Source organism: Sinocyclocheilus anshuiensis, unplaced genomic scaffold, assembly GCF_001515605.1.
Source record: "Sinocyclocheilus anshuiensis isolate Anshui unplaced genomic scaffold, SAMN03320099.WGS_v1.1 scaffold1623, whole genome shotgun sequence".
Classification (NCBI taxonomy): domain Eukaryota; kingdom Metazoa; phylum Chordata; class Actinopteri; order Cypriniformes; family Cyprinidae; genus Sinocyclocheilus; species Sinocyclocheilus anshuiensis.
The window spans coordinates 1,113,139-1,131,065 of record NW_015553403.1 but is presented as its reverse complement, the minus strand read 5'-3'; the positions used below and the strand labels follow the sequence as shown (position 1 = coordinate 1,131,065).

At 37.3% G+C, this 17,927-nt stretch overlaps 1 protein-coding gene across 4 annotated transcripts in view; it reads right to left on the bottom strand.

The window, feature by feature from the left end:
• Positions 1-17,927, bottom strand: part of LOC107668303 (RNA-binding motif, single-stranded-interacting protein 3) — a 158,091-nt gene that overhangs the window by 2,249 nt on the left and 137,915 nt on the right. For 2 of the 4 annotated variants that reach the window (XM_016460136.1, XM_016460138.1), the window contains 4 exons: positions 13,443-13,553; positions 12,257-12,340; positions 11,841-11,968; positions 7,932-11,076 (listed from right to left, as the gene is read on the bottom strand). In XM_016460136.1, coding sequence (XP_016315622.1) covers positions 11,073-11,076; positions 11,841-11,968; positions 12,257-12,340; positions 13,443-13,553 — 327 coding nt within the window. In that variant the 3' untranslated portion in view covers positions 7,932-11,072. Of the gene's footprint in view, positions 1-6,604; positions 6,610-7,931; positions 11,077-11,836; positions 11,969-12,256; positions 12,341-13,442; positions 13,554-17,927 lie in introns of those variants that run through there. The other 2 variants (XR_001631879.1, XM_016460137.1) reach the window with 2 other exon arrangements.

Genomic DNA, 17,927 nt, shown 5'->3' with positions numbered 1-17,927 from the left:
TAATAAATAACAGCAACAACAACAACAACAATAAAATTAATGTGTACTCTCTATGTATTTTTTCAAACTCAAAGGATAAGATTACTGTGATTATATGATGCTTTTTAATAATATCTTTAATATCTTTAATAATATCTTTAAAAAAATGCTTTTGAATGAAAGTGTCATATATCATTATTATATATTCTTGTATTATTTTTTATTTTTATTTTGCTCCAAGTCATACAGGATACATTTGGAACAACATTAGGGTGAGTAAAGGACAGAATTTTCATTTTGGGGTGAACTATCCCTTAAATAGAAGGCAAGAAAAGCTATCGGCCGGGTATTGTTCGATGATGTCCTGTCCTCCTTTCAGCCAGACACCTAGTGGCTGTCAACGTGATGAATGTGTCAACCTTTCAGGGCCTGGTCAATCACTCAGCTTTTGGTCTCCCTCCTTTATGAAGGTCGTTACTCCGCTTCGCCTCTTGAGAGGCCTGGCTCTCAGGCCTGCGCTTTCTAATGAGGGATGAGATCCTTCGTAACGGTTTCCATAGTGCTGAGGTAATCGATCTGGTGCTCAGGAATTGAGATGGAGGCTTGACTTTCACTGCAAAGGCTGAGAGGCCTGTTGTGTCATCCGTTGTCTTTGAGAGGTATGTTATTGTCATTTTGCATTAGAGCGAGAGAGAGGCAGAGATTGTTATAATAAAATGAAACTTGACACCATCCTATCTGTCTCTGTTACTAACAAAAACGCAGAGACCCTTGAATCTTGTCTCGCAGCATGAAACACCATAGCTCTTTTTAAGAGACATGGAGCAGAGCTACCAAAGCACGAGACATTGGAAAAACACTTTCAAAATGGAGTACTACAAAAACAATGTACTTTCCATCATGAAATATCGTTACGTCAAGGCAGTACCAGTAACAAAAATCAAAACCAATAACAAACTTATTGGCAGAGACCGAGAGTACATAGAGGAGAGGAAACGGAACTCATACAGACAAATGAAATAGGAGAAATGACAGCTCTAAATGTAAGCCCCGCCCTTTAGTTAAAAGAACCAATCGCCTTTCAGCATCATCAGTTTCTGTACTGCAATATCCAAATTACAGTTTTTGTTCCATGATTTCAGCTACAAAAACAATTGATGATATCACTGACCAGGATTCTTGAATGGAAAGTTCAAACGAACACCATTTTTAAAATTGAATTATTCGTAACATTAGAAATTCAATTTATTGCATTTAGCTGAATAAAAGTAGCAATTTCTTGAAGAAAAAAAACTTACTGACTTCAAACTTTTGAATATTATATATATATATTTTTTTATTTATATATTCTTGAATTCACTTTTTTCACAGTATTACATGTAATATTTATAATAGTATTTATGCATTTATAGGGTTATGTTATGTATGTATGTGTAAAGACCATCGACTCTACCGTGCGACTCCATATATATAACAAATAAAATAAAATATTATTAATATTAATATTTATAAAAGAATGTATATTTAAAAATGACAAAATTATTAGATTTTATGGTAACACTTTAGAATTATTCACTTATTCACAATTAACTGCTAATAAGCAACTAGTTAAGAGACCCTAAAATAAAGTGTTTTATTAGAATGTTATTAGATTATTATTTTTCTAGAATGTATTGCATTATTTCTGTTAGAGTTAGAATAATAAAATAACAATAAATTAATTTTTGTGGAAACTGTGATTCATTTTTTTCCCCAGGATTATTCGATGAATAGAAGGTTTAAAAGAACAACATTTATATTAAATTGATTTATTTTGTGACATTATAACATTATAAAGTTAATCTATTGCATGAATAAAAGCATTAATCTCTTGCCCAAAAAACTGACCACAAACTTTAACATTTTGAATAGATACATACATACATACACACATTATATATATAATACATTAACATTGTCATGTACATTACCATGCCAATCCCTCCGAGAGTTGTCATGACGGAAATATATATATAGTTTATATATAACAATATAATATCATTTTATAATGTCAAATAGCCGCTGAGTGACCTATCTGCCATAAAGAGACATTGATATTGGTCTGCAGGTAACTGTATTAACAGCTCAACCAGCTGGATAAAGCTCAGGCCATCTAAAACTCTCCAGATGTGATGTTTGACCGATCCAGGACATCACAGACCTTCAGAAGTATCCGTGACTTCCAGAAGCATTTGCTCAGAACCTAAACAGCCTCAGCTGCCGGTGTTCTGACGATTTGTGCTACCCTGTCAGATTTTGCTACCTCCCATTAAAACAGTATAGGTAGCACAATGCGACAACAACAAAAAAATGCTACCCATCAGATTATGCTTTATTAACACCAACACCTACACCTACCCCAACCCTAAACCTGCCCTTACAGTAATGCAAATACAGTAATTATGTGTTGTTCAGCGTGAGAAAATTGACACAATATTGATATGCACATGCGCAGTAAGCCCTGGTAGGACATTCTGACAGGTAGGATGAAATGTCAGGACACCGGCTCCCATCTGAGGCACATACACATTTATTTTGAAGAAAAATCAAAGCTTTTAGACTAAATTGCAGGTGCAAAGTGCTGATGAATATGAAGTAGAATGATGTGTACCCTCACCGGAATGAAGTCTGCAGTCTTTTCACGTTTTCTGCTCTGCTTGTGTGATAATCTATATAATGGACTCAAATATGCTGAAATGTGTTGAGAAATGCTCAATTTAAAAAAAGCTACACTTTTACTGGCACCTGAAGGCACAGTATAGACTTATCAAACTAAATTTTAATATTTTCCAAAGTAAATGGGAGTAGTGCTTGCCAGTACAAAACAGTGGGTGTTTTGCAGTATATTGCCATGCGGTTCGTAGGGCGTGTTGAGTGGTTTCTAAGTGGCTTACTGGCCAGAGTCAAAAGAGCCCAAAAGTGATATTCTAGTCCCTACTTCAAAGTCTACGTACTTTTCCCCCCTCATTATTTAAGGTATCATTCATGTTCACAGCACAAATGGTATAGGATGAGTCACACGTTTAATACTTAGGTTAAGGGTTAGAATAAACTGGTAACTTAGGTATGAGCAATAACAATTGTAATGTGAGCCTAAGCAAGCACCCTTAAAGGGCTAGTTCACCCAAAAATTAAAATTCTGTCATCATTTACTCATCCTTATATCGTCGTGTTCTGAAGATGAACGAAAGTCTTACGTGTTTGGAACAACATAAGGGCGAGTAAATGATGATAGGATTTTCCCTTTAATTAACCACAGAGTTCTGGCATTAAACTCTAGATGGCGCAGTCCGATAGGTCTAACTCAATCTGACCTAATGACATCATTATCACATGGCACAGCTGATTGGTTCGCTCCTGTATCGGTAGCCAATGAGCTCGCTGCTCAACATTCAAATATATGATTAGTGCTTGCAGTAGTAGTTGCAGCTTGCTTCAGAAATCCTTCACCTTCCCCAGCTCCACCTGTATAGATCTGCTACGAGGTGATTTATGTCTGCTATATGGGGGTTATTTCATGTATGTTATATTTGCAGCAGCAATATTTCTTACATGCTCACAGCAGCATGTTGTGGATGTATTGGCAGTAGCAAGTCTCTGTACTTGCTCTGCCGCAGCAGCAGCAGCGTAGCAGATCTATGATGATATGATTTTCCCTTTAATTAACCAAAACATTGAATAAACAAACATAAGGCAAGCAGGATGTGTGAAAGATGTTGCTTTGTATTCTGTGCAGCCACAGAAACAACTACGGTTGCCATGGCATAACTCACTTCTGTCAGAGACAAAAGATGTTACAAGAAATACTATGTCAATAACCAGCTGCTACAAAACACAGCAACTCAATTCCAGAGGAATGCAGGATTGCTTCATATCCCAGTGATTTTGAAATCCAGTTCTGATTTAAAGCAAAAGCATGTTTTGGCTGGAAACGAGCAGCGGGAATAGGAATACGGCAACACTTGTTTCACTTGATCATTTCAGTCGAGAAGCCAGTGAAAGTCTTTTGATTTTTGAAAGTGTATGAGCAAATCCCTCAAACAGTCAATGTGTCCTTTGACCCTGGAGCTGCTAATATTTGCACTGTTTTCCCCATTACATCTTGAGGAGGGGGAGAAAGAGAGAAAGAAACAGACTGAACAACTTTTGGCAGCAGTTTCAGCTTCATATTATGCAAGCTCAGAGTGTTTGGAGGCAGTGCCAGCACAGCATGAGACAACTTGTGAAACATTAACATTGAGAACAAGACAAAAGAGGGGGAAAAGATGCAGTGGCAGTGAGGAAGGAATGGGTGAGGAGTGTGGAACAGGGAAGGATGGGATGAGAAGAAACACGAGACAATGGAAAGTGTGTTAATGGCACAAATCATTAGCAGTCATTCCATGGGAAATAGGAAACTAGGTTGGTTACGGAGTTAAAAGTGCTTTTTAAGCAAAACTGTCAGTCTTGGTATGCAGCCAGGCAGTGGTTTTCTAGTCTTGCAAGTACAGGCCAGAGCTGACAGAAATTTGCAATCTGTTTGTCAAGATTACATAGACAGATAGCCTGATATCAGTGCAATATTTCATTTTTTAAAGGTTATTATTAAAAAAATTGCACTATATGTTGGGTCTTTAGACCTTACCAATGGTAGTTTTATTAAAAAAAAATATTCAAAGGTTAATTATCACTCTCAAAAGTGTAGCTTTAAGAAATAAATTTGATATAAATAAATTTACTACCATTTATATCTCATAAACAATGACAATAGACTGTCAGTAAAAATAGATCATATTTGTAAAGATTAATAAAAGTTATTAGTATTAATATTACTATTGTTGTATGCAAATAATAATTTAGACGTGTAAAAATAATTAATAAATAAATTAAAAACAATTTCAAATTAGTTACTGGGCATTCAAACAACAAAAATAATATTTAGCATATCAGTCAAGATCATCTTTGGTTGGTACATGCTGAGAGTCTCCACCCTCTTCTACTGTAGCTAAATGTCAGATATGAAAATGAGTAATCTGCAGCAGAGGAGGATGGCTAGGGGTGTGGGAGGCCAGGCAATCAACACAAGACTGAAACAGTCACCTGTGTGTCTGAACAATCCCGTTATCGATCAGTGTTGAAGGAGTGGGCAGAGGACAGTCCCAAATTGTTACAGGCCCTATAGAGAAGAGCAGAGTTCACCAACCTCTCGCTCTTTCCATTGGAGTGTCTGTGATCTGTCTGCTTGTTCTGCTCTGCAGAGCATATAGTTTTTGTCAAGACACTGTATGGCCATTGTACTGTTTTCAATTGCACAATTAACCCACAATTGGTGTGTACGTTTGTATATTTCCAGCCTGTCTTTTTCATAAAGAGTAACATACAACCATGGTTTAACATTTACATCAATTTGTGTTTTCCAGTTGTATTTAGTATATAGTAGTCAACATTTAAAGTGGATTAAAAAAGTTAATCAAAGTTGTCCTAAGACAAGAATTGGTATTGTTTTGGTTTTAGGACAACTTTGATGAAAGGTTTTGATCCACTTCAAATGTTGACTACTGAATATTATTTATTGCTCTATACCATGACCATGATTGTATTTTTTGGCATGTATTTAGAATATTAAAATGTTGAAGTTCAAATGTTGTGTTGATACAGGCTTACAGTCCCAAACTAACTTTCTCTTACAGTCGATTCATCCTTCAAGACTTAGACTGCATATGCTAAACAATAACCAATAATATGTTTTATATTATCTATATATTCTTTACAACAAAAGTATGTTGTGAATATGTATTATTTATACGTTGCCATATTAAAAACCAGTCAGTAAATATACATTTTAGAACCCCAAATTATACATTACAGCTTCAGTTTGAATTGGACCAGTGTTATTTTTCATTCATTCATTTCATTAATTCAATTGATCTAATTATTATCATTGATACACTATTGCAGGTTTTGTTAATATTTTGAATAAGATGTTATTTCTATATTTTATATTTTTATAAACATATAAACAAACATTTACATATTTATAAATATATAGTTTTTTAAAAATAAAATATTGCTTTTGTTTTAGTTTAGTTGTATCTATTTTCATATTTAAAGTAGTATTTAGTATTAGTATTTTTTAGATATATAATTATAATTTAAAGGCACAATATGTAAGATTTTTTTATTAAAATATCCAAAAACCACTAGAACAGTTTTATGTATTTTGCTGACTTGTGTACTTACATTATCCCAAATGTTTCGAAGAATGTTTAAATCCAGAGAAATAAGCAATTTTAACTAGTGACACGGAGCGTGTCCATAGTGTCATTGTGTCGCCTGCCAATGACGTCATAACCTCTCGATTTCCGGTTTTGTTTTGTAGAAAACATGGAAACACCAAAGACACTTTAATATGTTGTGCGTTTAAATAGACCGGTGACGACCGCACAGAGTAGCATTATAACAGAACTTTCAATGTATCTAGTATGATAAAACAGCGCTGCTTTTTCCCACATACGCACAACCGGAAGGAGTGGAAGCGGTCGACTGTGGCATAATAAAAGCTCCACTGCTTTCGAGCCATGTGTCACACTCGTTCAGCAGCCATGACGACAACTCCCATGATTCCACACTCAGTCACGGCGTCATCAAACTACACCTTTGCCTCTTTGTTTATTTTGAATACGCACCCTCTAGCGAAAAATTACATATTGTGCCTTTAAAGAAAACTAAAATGAGAAATGTAGCCTTGGCAAGTAGCTGAAATACACTACGTTTTTTATATTTTATTTCAGTTCATTTTTATTTTATTTTGAGTAATGAAAATGTTTTTAATGATTGTAGTTTTAGTTACAGATAAGGATAGTAACCCTGAATCGGACATAACTGAAAAATGACTCACGATTCAGTGAAGGAGTCAGTTGTAAACTCAGTAATGGCTCTAAACGATTCACTGACTGAGTGAGATCTGATTCAAACCGCTAACCCACGAGCGAGTTTGGGGCTGTTTTGTGAATCTGACTCAACTAGTTCAAAAGAATAATTTATTTGTGAATCGGACATCACGTCTTGGCCGTGTTCATTGTTGCGTGCAGCAAACACTGGGGGCACGTGGACCACATACGGAGATTTTCCCTAACTAGATTTCAAATTATTTTTGGAAATATGTATTTTATTGTTGCATCTAGAGCCCTGTTAAAGAGTGTGCAATTTTTCAACGTAAAATGTGCAGCGACTGCTATAGGGTTATAACATTGATTGGCTCTGTCAACAAACAGCATAAATAGTCACAAAAACAAAAGTTCAACCAGAATCAAAAAGTGGCGTGATTTTGTAGATTTTTTTATTGAAAGCTTCATCAAAAGAAAAAAAAAAAAACAGTTTAAACCTAACATCCACTGGTCTACAGACACTCTCAGGATCACAGCTCGAGCACATGGGAGGCAAGAAAGTGAAGCAACTCAAGAAATCATTGTAGCATCGTAAAACTGTTCCGCTTTCATATTTCAACAACACCTGTACAAAAACATTTCCATAAATATTTCTCTATTTCATCTGCCAGTACGTTAGTGTCTAACTGAGGTTTTGCAGTTTGTGTTGAATTTGGTTGAACATAGTACGCTGTTTCTTAACAGTCCAACGAACTAATGGACGAACATTAGTCATTCAATGACCTCAACTGTGACAGCCAATCAGATGTACAGATAAAAAAAGCATAGCTTGGACCTCACATCCATCCAATGAATGGGAGCAGTGTTTCTAGCCAGCGAAAACCTTCGTGGATGAAAGGTGTTTAGCTTACTAAATTACAGTTGGGATGAGAACTCCATCCTACAGTTAGCAAAACCTTCAGCTTAATAGGACACATTTATTCACACTTGAATGAAAACCATGAAGGCTGCAGAGTGTATAACGCATTCGACATCATCACACACCTCTCATATGAGATACCAGCCCGAATTTTCTCTCCATTCCCAAGGCCCTGACCACTTAAATACTGAATGCTTGATAGCAGCGAGCACATGATAAAAAGAACTCTCCAAAAAGACAGTGGATAACAGACACAAAACTGTGACTTTTTTTATTTATTTTATTTTTTTTGTACTTTTTTGTTTAAACAGATGAAAAATGAAAAGCTAGCTTGTCCTTATTGAAGCAGTGTTGTCTTGGTCATTATGAACTTGGCATCGCTTTAATCCAGTGTGAACTTGTCTCATATCTCACTGCAATGGTCATCACCAGAGGATAAAGTACAACAACTTTGCTTTAATACTGTCCCCTAGTGGCTAATTGAGATCCTTACGTAGCTGTATAGAGGTCATGTTGTAGGAAAACAGGAAAAAAGACCCAAGTGTCCATGATGACGTTCAAAAGGAATAAATTGATCTTGATGTCTCTCGCCGGCCCTTTAATGACAGATGAATTTATTCCCAGAGCACCTCGACAACTCTAATTACCCGACTGTAAAACTAGGAGGCGTATTTATGAGCTGTATGACCATGAAGGCAGCAAAGACAGTCCATAATTCACCATGTGTATTGAAACTCTTTGCTGACGTATTAATATAGCACTTTCCTATCTGATTGCATCAAAATTACATCTACTTCATGGTAAATAAAGGACAGCAGCCTTGTTTGTATATTAAAGCGACAGTCTGTCCAAAAATGAAAATGTACTCATGTTGTTCCAAACATGGCTTACTTTCTTCTACACAATATAAAAGAGAACATTTTAAAGAATGTTGGCAACCAAGCAGTTTCAGGTCCCATTGACTGTTATTGTATCTTTTGTCCATACAGTGCAAGTTAACGGGAACCGAAAATGTTTGGTTAACATTGTTCTTCATTTTGACAGAATTTTTATTTTTGGATGGACTATCCCTTTAATTTATGAAATGTCTGCTCTTCTGTTTGCTAGTTTCCCCCCTCTGGAATGGGCAGCCTGATAAAAAGAAAGCAAATTTCAGATATGGAAGGTTGAAATGTCACACGTGATATTTCTAACCTTAATTCCGAGCTGTCAAGGCACCTGAGCAACCACCGAATCCCATAATAATGGGAACCTTAGGCTCTGTCCCAAATGGCGTAGTTGATGTGTATCCGCCGTCTTGTAATGGTCATTGTGCACCCATGCGACCATAACGTGTCGCGATTGAGATTTTAGGGTCACTTCGGATTACTAACTAGAATTATGCCACCAAAATGTGGCCTCGACCAGCAAGGGCTTTGGGACAGAGCCTTTGTTTTTCAAGTAAAGACCGCCATTTTCACGAGAGATTTCCTATGGCATCTGGTTGATTAAGGAAACCTTGCATATAATATGAGGCATTTCGATCGATGCGACTGCAAATACGGACGGGAGTGCTCAGAACAAAATGTTATGCTAATGCTGCTAATTGCAAACGTTTCTCAGTGCCCCTGAAGCAAAGCTTTTGTTTCATGCCCTGCAACACATTCTCCTGTGTTTCCTCATGGTAAAATTGCTCTCGATGAGGTAGTGAACTGTACACAGAGTTTAAATACACACTAGTGAGTGATTTGATTCCTTCCTGTTGAGCTGAAATTATGTAAATGGCCTTCTTTGTGTGAAAGCTCGAACTGAACGGATGTGCGACGTGTTTAATAGCGACCGACCATCGGTCGGCGACTGAGAAGGTGCAGCGACAGAGGTATAGTTCATTCAGCCGGGCAGACGGGAGATGATTGATGGTTCAGCTGCTCTCTGACACCCTCTGCTGGGGAGATCACACTCATGAGAATCAGTGATGGTGGTTTTCTGCCTTTCAACTGAACGATTGACATAGATTCTGCAACAGTGGAAGGAAGTTTAAACCCTAAAGTACCAGTTTAGCCATCAAGGTCAAATGGATACTTCTGAAATCAAATGATTACGCCAAAACAATTTCAAATAGAAAAAAGAAACAAAAAAATTGATCCACTCCACTGTCTTGAGGGGGGTTTCTTCATCTTTGGTATAAAATATGCCATCCACGGGCTGCATTTGATCCACAGCTAAGAAAGACTAAAGAAATTGTCAACAATTTCCTATTACTATTGCTTTTTGCACACATTTGCTTTTTTTTTTCCGTTTTTGATTTAATCCATAAGCTCTTATCTATTTAGATTTGCACTGCCATTTTTTGACTGTTTTAGTTTTCTTTTTTTCCGCAATGAAACAAGCAAAGCAGGCTAAAAACACCTTAAAGCTCATAAAAAATATTGCAGATAAAAACAATAATGCCATTAAAAATGATCTGCACTACACAATAAACTGCATTTCCCATGATGCAGTGGATTAACATTTTTTCCTCTGTTCCTAAAAAATGCAACTCTCTTTAATTATCCTCATCATCATGACCACAATATTTTTTTTTTTGTCTGTCCTCTCTATTAAACACAAAGTCACCACTGATAATTTAAAACGTCTCAAGGAGACCTCTCTCTTTCTTTCTATGCTTTATACAGGTAATTTCCTTTCTTTGTCAGGTCATTTTCACTGCATTCATCAGTCTGTTCAGTTCAAACAGGAAAAAGTCTTAGATGTTTCTTGAAATTAAGGCAGCAAAGATGAAAAAACATTGATATTCTCTAGAAAACTAAAATCTAACTCATAAAAAAAGAAAAGTAATAGTAGCTTAGAATCCGAGGAAGACTTCTTTCGCTCCATCTCTCATTGATTTACAAGAACGTGCTTCCTCATCTAATAGAAAAACCCACTGTTTCTGAAAACCTACCTGCACACTCAAAAAAAGAATAGGAAAACTTGTACTTGTTTGAATTCGTTCACTTCGTGAAGGTAAGGTTTTTCGGATAGCCGATTAACAGTAGGCTCGATCTCCCAGACTGCATTTCTCTCGTTTCCGGTCTGGGTGCGAGTTCTCCAAAGGTCCTCCGGTGTGGGCCAGGTGTTAAATAAATTGTTTGTTTGTTGTAGATGGTTTTTTTTTTAGATGCTTGTGCAAAAGTAGACACAAACGTGTTTCCCTGTCTCTTGCGCTCTGTCTTCAATATGTTCCCTCGTTGCAGTCCCCCAGTCTCAAGGCAACGCAGTCACCTCAACTCCCCCCGCTCCTCCTCTGGTTATCTGAACCAATGAGAAAGTCAGAGAGTTTGAAAAGCATACTGTATCCAATTCAAGGTTCACTCATGGATTATCACTTATTCCTGATGGCCCAATAACAACAGCATTTATTGAGCTAAATATAAGGCCTTATCAAGAATTCAGCCTGCCCACAGTTAACAGCTATACTTTTAGGTCGTGAAAAGGTTGTGAAAACATTTTAAATATACATACTTAAAACAAAAGATGTGCATTTTTACAATGTTGCAGAATACTGTTATGAAGTTGCTAGCACTGAAACATATTAAGAACCTCACGGCTGTGCTGAAATGTGGCCTGATTGTATTCTGGTGTTTTCAATTCATTTTTGAAACATAGGTTTCAGTATTGTTTAGTATGTTTTATTTTGCTTATATAAAATTACATTTGGGACCAAATTGTAACCTCTCCTTTATACTACTGTTCAAAAGTTTGGGGTTGGTAAGATGTGTTTAATATTTTTTAACAAAATCTCACCAGGGCAGCTTTTATTGGATCAAAAATACAGTAAAAAATAATATGGTGAAATATTATTAGAATTTAAAATGACTGTTTTCTATTTTAATATATTTTATAATATAACATATTCATGTGTTGGCAAAGCTTGGCAAAATTTTTATTTATTGATTATTTATTGCAATGTTGTAAAATGTTGCAAATGTTGTAAAAACGTTGTGTGCTTGTCATGAATATATGTAAACAAGATACATTGTCCCCATTTGTCTTATCAATGTGAATATCAAACTCACTTAGCGGGCTGAAAAGTGTAGGTGGGCGCGTGATCGCTGGTGTTGTCCATGCCCAGAGGCTGTTGCTGACCGCTGGCATCCTGTGACGAGGGCGGAACGCTCTGTGGAGAAGCCTCCGTCACCACTCCCTGGAAGGATATGATGTCATAATTACAGGATGCCACCTCACAAGAAACAGAATTACCTGTTAACCTCCTCCAAAAAGAGGCCTTAGGGCTGTGTTTGGTACTCAGACCAGAATGAACTTAAAGACGTGCTTCACACTGAAATCAGGCCTTGTAAAGCTGAAAAAAAAGGCACTAAGGAAGTTGTGGGCGTATTTTAGCCCGAGGTGACTGATCTCCACATTTTCAATTAGCAGCGCTCATCCAATCAGTTGGACCAGTGAATGGACTTGCAGTCACCCAGAAACTCACCTCCACTGAGACAGCTGAGGCAGGTACCGCAGTGTACTGGGGAATGTAGGTCCCCTGCATAGGAGCAGCAGCCGCAGTCATGTACTGCAACAAATACATACACAGAGACACAGTTCATTCACACATACTGTAGCAAACAAAACTATGCATAGTATGGACCTTTTCAAATTGTGACCAAACATCGGCGGAGCTGCAGCTGCTGCATCTTACAGTGCAATTGGTGGCACTAATATAGTACATCAAAAGCTAGTTTGCCAAGTGACCGCCACAGAAAAACAGAGCCCCTATAGGGACATGATGGAAAAAAATAAGACATGGGAGGAAAAGATTCTATTTTTCCATGCATTTGCACACAGAAGATTTGCATTTGCACAGAGAAACTACTTTTTTTGACTGATGATGGAAATAATATGAGATGGAAGGAAAACTATATTTCAATGCTTTTGAGAGGGAGGAGGAGCGCAAAGGTTTTGTAAGTGAATGCAAAAGCCTTGAAGTATAATTTTTCCTCCAATGTCATATTTTTATGCATCATCATGTCCCTGGCTCCATATAGGATGAAGAATCTTGTTGAGATGAATGCTATATGATAACAAACATATTTTCAATGCTTCTATTAGTCGATTCCCTTTTGCTTTTCCTTTCAATTTAGGTACTACTAGAAATGAATAGTTGTACTTTTACTCATTACATTTCTAATGATTTACAATTTCATTTAGACCTTCAAAATTTAAAGTACATATTTCACTGCTCACAATGATGCAAATCTATCCTCTTATTAAACATTTATGTATATCTTTCTTGCTGAGTTGTATCTTCACTCAGTAAAATCTATTTCATTGTAAGATTGCCACAACTTACCATGAAAGTACAATAGTGACTAAACCTAAAATAATGTTATTAATGAATAAATGCTTGAGTGCAAACAGGTTCAGTGATCAGTCTGCAAACGAGTGGCATTTTAGTATATATATTAGTGCTGTCAAATGATTGATGAGCACTAATTTATTTATATACAGTTACACTTTATAGTACTATACTATACAGTAAGTATTTTGAATTAGTGCTAAACTTCCTTGTTCTTTTTTTCTTCTGTTTCTTTCTTAACTTTCTTCTTCAGCTCCTCTGCGATTCAGACCAGCAGAAGGTGAACAGGCCTTACGATGAAGGCAGAGGACACACTCACAGTGCCAGTGGTACCCATGGACAGGTGGTTCATCTGCTGGGTGAGGGGTCCCATCATGTTAGCGGGCTGCATGGAGATGGTGTGGTCCATGGCTGGCGTTATCACAGCACCCTACACACATATACAAACACAAACACACATTATTACAGGTCAAACCGCGTGAAGGATGGGAGAGGAAATGAGCTACCATTCAACAATACATCTGGACGACTTCATTAGCGTCAACGGGCTGATCATGCAGCCATGCTCTCCACAAAAAACCCTCTCCTTCTTTCACTCATCTCATTAGCCTGTACGGCCGCAGCTGGGCCCTATTATGAGGGCCAGACGTGAGCTGTTCCACTTCAACAAGTGAAATAATGTGATCCAAATGCGTGTCATGCATACTTCTGCAGAGATGATGCATTGCTCACTTAACAGCAGAGCTGCTCCACACCACGGGTGTGTTTGTTTCAGGCACACTGGGATGAGAGTGCTAACACATGTGACGTACAGACAAAAGAGAGAGAGACGTCTGCAATTTGCAACCGCTGACCTGAGCTATCATCTGATGCCGTCACATGACCGCTTCCACAGAACTAGGCTAGAGACGTAAGCACACGCTCATTTTCACATGCCAACCTGATTAGGATTAATCTTTCTGAGGAGACCCTCCGTCAAACAGTTTGTCAGAAAGTTCAGTTCTTCTCAGATGGTTTGGCTGAGGTTGGGATGATGAGAAACCATTGTGCCGTGTACAACTCTGGTTACAGTTTATGAGGGACTCTTTCCTGTTAGTAGTGTTGAGTTGTAGACTCTTATCGGTATAAAATCACTTCTCTAAAGTAGCGAGTATAAATTCATCAGTCCTGACTGCAGAGTTACTTAAAGTCAACATGAAATCAAAATGAACCCTATTTACTGTCCCAAGGCACGTTCTTGGCCTTTTTGTGAACGATTCATTAGAGCATGTTGTTTTAAAGGAAACGTTTGTCTTCATGATTAAAGAGATTTATAATGTTACAAAACATTTCCATTTCAAATAAATGCTGCTCTTTTGAAGAATCCTTAAAGAAAATATCATAACATATCAAAAATATAAAATGTATCAAAATACATATACGAGAGCATTAACTCTTTTAACATCGATAACAATAAGAAATGTTTCTTAAGCAGGAAATCGGTATATTAAAATGATTTCTGAAGGATCATGTGATGCTGAAGACTGGAGTTATGATGCTGACATTGAGCTGCGCAATCACAGGACCATATGAAATAAAATACCTTCAAATAGAAAACAGTTATTTCAAATTGTAATAACATTTCACAGTATTACTGCTTTTACTGTATTTTTGAACAAATAGATGCAGCCTTGATGAACATAAGAGACTCCAAACTTATGAACAGAGTATACAGTAATAACTTTCATCACTTTAGCCAAGCGGACTGCTGAAGAATGTAAACCAGCAGGTTTTAAAAAGGTTTTAAGTATGGTTTTAACAAACACTAAGGCTTTATCCTGGTATGTAACACCACCTTTTCACCATCCAATCAATATTCCATTAATAAAATCAGGTTCCACACTACATTTTTCCTCATTCAGTATACTGTTTAACCTGGAAACATGCCACATTATGCAAGTAAAATTGGTTGCAGTTACAGTGCAGTCCAGTTACTGTTGCTTTTCAAGATTTTAAGCTATCTATGGTCATTATCTGGTCTAGATATCAATGTGTAAATAAAATTCATGATTTTCTATTTATTCTTTTCTAGGAAGAAGTATATATTTATGACTAAATGTCTGATTACTCTCTTAAAACACTGAAATCTTAAAATGATATTTGTCTTCCCACTGGCACTTCAGTGTCTCGCACTGCTATAGAGCCCTTCTTTTCACTCTGCGTCTCATCGTTGTCATGACAATCAGCGTAGGTCTTCCGAATTTTTCAGCTGTGGAAGAGCATCAGCTTTCAAGCATGTGACACTTGTGTTGTGGCTCCTGACTAAGTGCATTTATGCAGCACAGAAAATCTGGGACTCAAAATCCAATTAAAAGCTGGAAATAAGCAGTTTAATGATGTGACATTGATGCAACATGAATAAGTAATTTATAATAGGTTTCTGCATTATTTCCAAGCAAGAATATCTGACCAGTTTGTACAAAGGAGTTCACATGATCAGTGTCACAAAATTGACTTATTTGATTAGTGACCAATCAAATAAGTAAATTTGTGACACTTATCATGTGACCACCTTTGTACACTGGTTAGGTATTCTTGCTTCTTACTGAAGAAAAAATGCTCTTTGGATCATCATAAATCATGCTGGAGAACATGATCATCGATGATCAAATATATGATACGATGATATGCCAGTATTGTATCTGGATTGTTAGTCATTTCTAGCACAAAACGGCTGGTTACTCCAGGTAAAATGTACCAGTTTCTGAAGAGCTCTGAAAGAGACATTCTCTTTGGGTGCACCAACAGTAAAAATAATTAAAAAAAAAAGCCTTTACACACACTCACAAACATGTGAGCTTCAGTCTGTCTCTCGGCTAGCACAGCTTGGTGCTGCTGGTGCTTGCCTGCGCTTGAAGAATAAACTGTACAGGCACTTGGTGTCAGAAGCGCTCTGTCTCTATTCAAGCTTTCAGAGGTAAACCGTTCAGCCGCCCCGCTCAGCTTTCAGATGCGAGAGCCTCGAGCTAACAGTTCCCCCACCCCGCGACAAGCTTTCATAATGAGCAAAGGAAAAAAGAAATCCATGCTGAATAATTCTCCACTCTAATTTACAGCCGTATCAGTGTGAGACTTAGACAGATGATTAAAGCCCCGCTTGTGCGTACGTGTGTGTTTTTCCTTCATTTCCCTGAGGGGAAGTATTCGGAAAGTGAGTGACATTCTGAGAGGGATTTCTGAGACAGCCAATGAGATTTCCCTCTTCAGACAACAGCCTGTAAACTCACTTCCAACCTCAGACAGAATATACATTCATCTAAGCTGATGTTTTCGAGTTCTGGCAGCCAAAACGTCGGTGGCTGCCGTTTAAAGCCAGAGATTTCCGATGTAAACTAGACGAGCAGAAATCTCCCGTGAAATCAGAGGAAGGAGAGTTTTTTGCCAAGACATCTAAAATAGAGACAGGAAAAGGAAGTCGATCTTTTTGTCTCTCTCAGGTACCAGTGCTTTATAAAAAGCAGGCTGCCAGGGAGGATGTTTGATATTAATCTTAAACGAAATGTGCCAAGGCATAACCACCAATTCCCACCATTTAAAAACATTAAGAAAAACATATACCATGCATTTTTTCTTTCTCACGCACACACACAACACCCCGCCAATCCCAACAGAGTATTCTCGGGCTGCGATGGGGCCGAGATAAACTCAAATCTTTACTCAAACATGGCCTTCTTTGTTTCTGCAAATGGCCGTGACTAGCAGGGGCTTAGAGAAGCGTTTCATTTCTTTTCTCTCCTCTTGCATGGCGGTTCCACTTCAAGTGGCTTTGCTCTAATGCACTGCGGCCTTGATTCATTAATGTTCATTTCCAGGATGTGATTTGGTTAGGGCGGCTGGGGATTCTTCTCTGCGCTAAGATGGAAAGTAACAGGTACAGTTGAGCGATGGCCCTCTGGGTGGTGGATTGTGGGTAAGTGTGTGCTTGCTGGCTGGTGTGTGTGTGCCCTGCTGACAACATCTGTGCAGCTACCCTGCTGAAAAGACTAGCTTACACATGCATGAATTTCAATGTTGGTTTATTCTATAGTGGTCGACCAGCATGGGCTTTCTTGTAAAGCTGGTTGGCCAAGATACTGTTGATAATTTTGCAATACTGCAAAAATAGAAATAAATAGCAAAGAATCTGTATTTTTTGCCATGTTATCCAGTAAAACATAAAACGAAATAAATACAGACAGCAAACATAAACACAAAACAACTAACATTTGAGAATGTAAAATTCATTTGAAGCTAAATTAGTGGATGCATTTCAGAATAGTGAATTTCAGACTGGAGAAAGAATTTAGAGTTACAGCATGAAACCAAATTGTTTTCACAAAAATAATAAAATATATAAAAAATTAAAAATATTATATAGATATGTTGTATTCACTATATTAACTAATAGCCGATAATAAAATGGCGAATTAACTTACAATTTAAATTTCCCTAAAGTCTGAGCCAAACTACATGAAGCAGGTTGAAAAGTGATCTGTTCTTGGCCATTTTGTTGCCGTGCTGAACTAATGAAACTCTTTTGATGCGTGACTTTGTTGAACTTCTTTTGAATTGCATTCCAGTAAATTCCTCTTGTCATGCCAATTTAAATTCCAATTTAGCATCATGGGGTTCATGGTCAATTCAATTCAAATTCACATTTGTGATTTAAAAGGAGAGCAATTCCTAATTTCTGAATTTTACTCAACCCTTATAAGGACACAAGTGAGCTTACACACACACACACACACAGTCTGGTCAGCTATCCTTGTGGGGACTCTCCATAGGC